This window comes from Sinocyclocheilus rhinocerous, unplaced genomic scaffold, assembly GCF_001515625.1.
Source record: "Sinocyclocheilus rhinocerous isolate Xijiao unplaced genomic scaffold, SAMN03320098_v1.1 scaffold1862, whole genome shotgun sequence".
Classification (NCBI taxonomy): domain Eukaryota; kingdom Metazoa; phylum Chordata; class Actinopteri; order Cypriniformes; family Cyprinidae; genus Sinocyclocheilus; species Sinocyclocheilus rhinocerous.
The window spans coordinates 63493-65820 of NW_015653470.1; the positions used below are offsets into that span (position 1 = coordinate 63493).

Below are 2328 nucleotides of genomic sequence, written 5' to 3' on the forward strand. Positions count from 1 at the left end.
AATTAAAATAAAAATATGAATATAAATATTAAATAATTATTTATTTATTTATGCAAATGTTTTTTATATTTATTATTATAATTAATATATTTTATATGTATAGTAAAATATTTAAAGATACCAATATATCTGGGTCAAAGACGAAAAAGGGTTTAAGCATAAAAACAATAAGTGTAATACTGCTTTAAATTGTTGTTGTTTTTCCCAAAAAAATTAAAAGTTTTCTGTTTAATTTAATTGCAATTTTGTTTTTGTTTTTCGGAGCAAAAAATATATATCATATATTTTTCCCTAATTTTCTGAAGAGACCCACTAAAATGTAATTCAATGTAACAATGTTGTCAGGCATTTTTACAACAAAAATCAATTTATGACATATTAAAAGACTAATTACTTTCACCCCAAATACTAATTAGTTGTTATTTTACATTTTTAAAATGTGCCTCTATCCTAGGTTTTGCCCATTTGTCAGTAAGAAGTTTTCACTCATTTAAAACACAATAAAATGTAATATGCTCACTTGTTCTTTTATATATTTTAATATGTACACGTCAGAATAAGCATGCTGTTTGAATTTCTACATAAATATTGTGTTACACTGAATGACAATGTAACATTGTTTCAACCAAATTGTAACATTGTATCCTCCAAAAACTTATTTGAAACCTTAAAAGTAGACACTTTACTTACATTTAATGTGCTTTCTATGGACATAAAATCACTTTTGTACATTTCTTTTGATGCGGACATCTTAACGACTTTGACCCATCTATATATTAACTAGTAATGGATGTCTCTCTCTCCTCAGGCTGTGGGCGAGCTGCTGCAGACCAGAGGTCATGAAGTGGGCGTGACCACAGGCAGAAAGAGACGCTGTGGTTGGCTGGATTTGGTTATTCTCAAATACGCTCATATGATCAACGGATTCACTGCGTGAGTATACGAGTATCATGTGAAGTACTTACATACTGAGCTATACTGAATATTATTTTTTAATATATGATATAGTATGCAACGAGAAATTGCAGCGTGTCACATGCATGACCTCATTATATTGCATGTGTATTTGGCTTTTTTAATTCAAATGTTGCATAAAATGTCGAAAAATTGTGTCAGCAATAAATGTAAATTTTTTTAGAAATTTCTAATGTTCGTTCTGTGTCTTTCTTCAGCATTGCTTTGACTAAACTGGACATCCTCGATGTTCTGGATGAAATTAAAGTTGGCGTTGCCTATAAGATCAACGGCAAGAGAATCCCGTATTTCCCAGGTAAAATGATTCATAGTGTTAGGAGCAGTGCTGGGAAGTTACGAACTAAAAGTAGTGAATTGGTTCAGAAGAATGATTCACTGATTCATTTGAGTGAATCACTGGTGCATGTTTTGTGCAGCTAAATACCGAGTCAGTCTGTGTTTTTGACTGTTGTTTTGCTTCGTTGCTTTGATGTTTTATTAGGTATGTAAATTATATACATAATATAATTTGCACAAAAACAGACGTACACACACACACACACATATACACACTACCAGACAAAAGTTTTTGAACAGTAAAATTTTTAATGTTTTTTAAAGAAGTCTCTTCTGCTCACCAAGCCTGCATTTATTTGATCAGAAATACAGCAAAAGCTGTAATATTCTGAAATATTTTTACTATTTAAAATATCTGTTTTCTATGTGAATCTCTGTTAAACTGTAATGTATTTCTGTGATGCGCAGCTGTATTTTCAGCATCATTACTGCAGTCTTCAGTGTCACATGATCTTCAGAAATCATAATAATATGCTGATTTGAAATGGAAAATTAATTAGAAATTAGTACTTTTATTTAGCAAGGACGCTTTAAATCAGAAATGTTTCTTGAGCAGCAAATCAGCATATTAGTATGATTTCTGAAGATCATGTGACACTGAAGACTGGAGATTAGAATGATTTATGAAGATCATGTGACACTGAAGACTGGAGTAATGATGCTGAAAATACAGCTTTGATCACAGAAATAAATTACAGTTTAACAGATATTGACATAGAAAACAGCTGTTTTAAATGATAATAATATTTCACAATATTACAGCTTTTGCTGTATTTCTGTTCAAATAAATGCAGGCTTGATGAGCAGAAGAGACTTCTTTAAAACACATTAAAATTCTTACTGACCCCAAACTTTTGAACAGCAGTGTAATATAGTTTTGTGTGCATTAAAACATGTTCTCATGCTGCAGGTGCTGGACGCGTCGAGCCAGTTCCTCTGAACATCAAAACAGGTTCTTCTCTGATTCTTAATAGCAAGTGTTGTTGATAATGTAAGACCGTGTTCAGAAAGGCTTAC

General features: G+C 31.3%; 1 protein-coding gene across 1 annotated transcript in view; it reads left to right on the forward strand.

Annotated features, from left to right (window-relative positions):
• The window catches only part of adss1 (adenylosuccinate synthase 1), a 9376-nt gene that overhangs the window by 5952 nt on the left and 1096 nt on the right, over positions 1–2328 (forward strand). Inside the window, exons 10-11 of the mRNA XM_016522361.1 lie at positions 809–933; positions 1173–1270. Of these exons, the coding sequence (XP_016377847.1) occupies positions 809–933; positions 1173–1270 (223 nt within the window). The remainder of the gene's footprint in view (positions 1–808; positions 934–1172; positions 1271–2328) is intronic.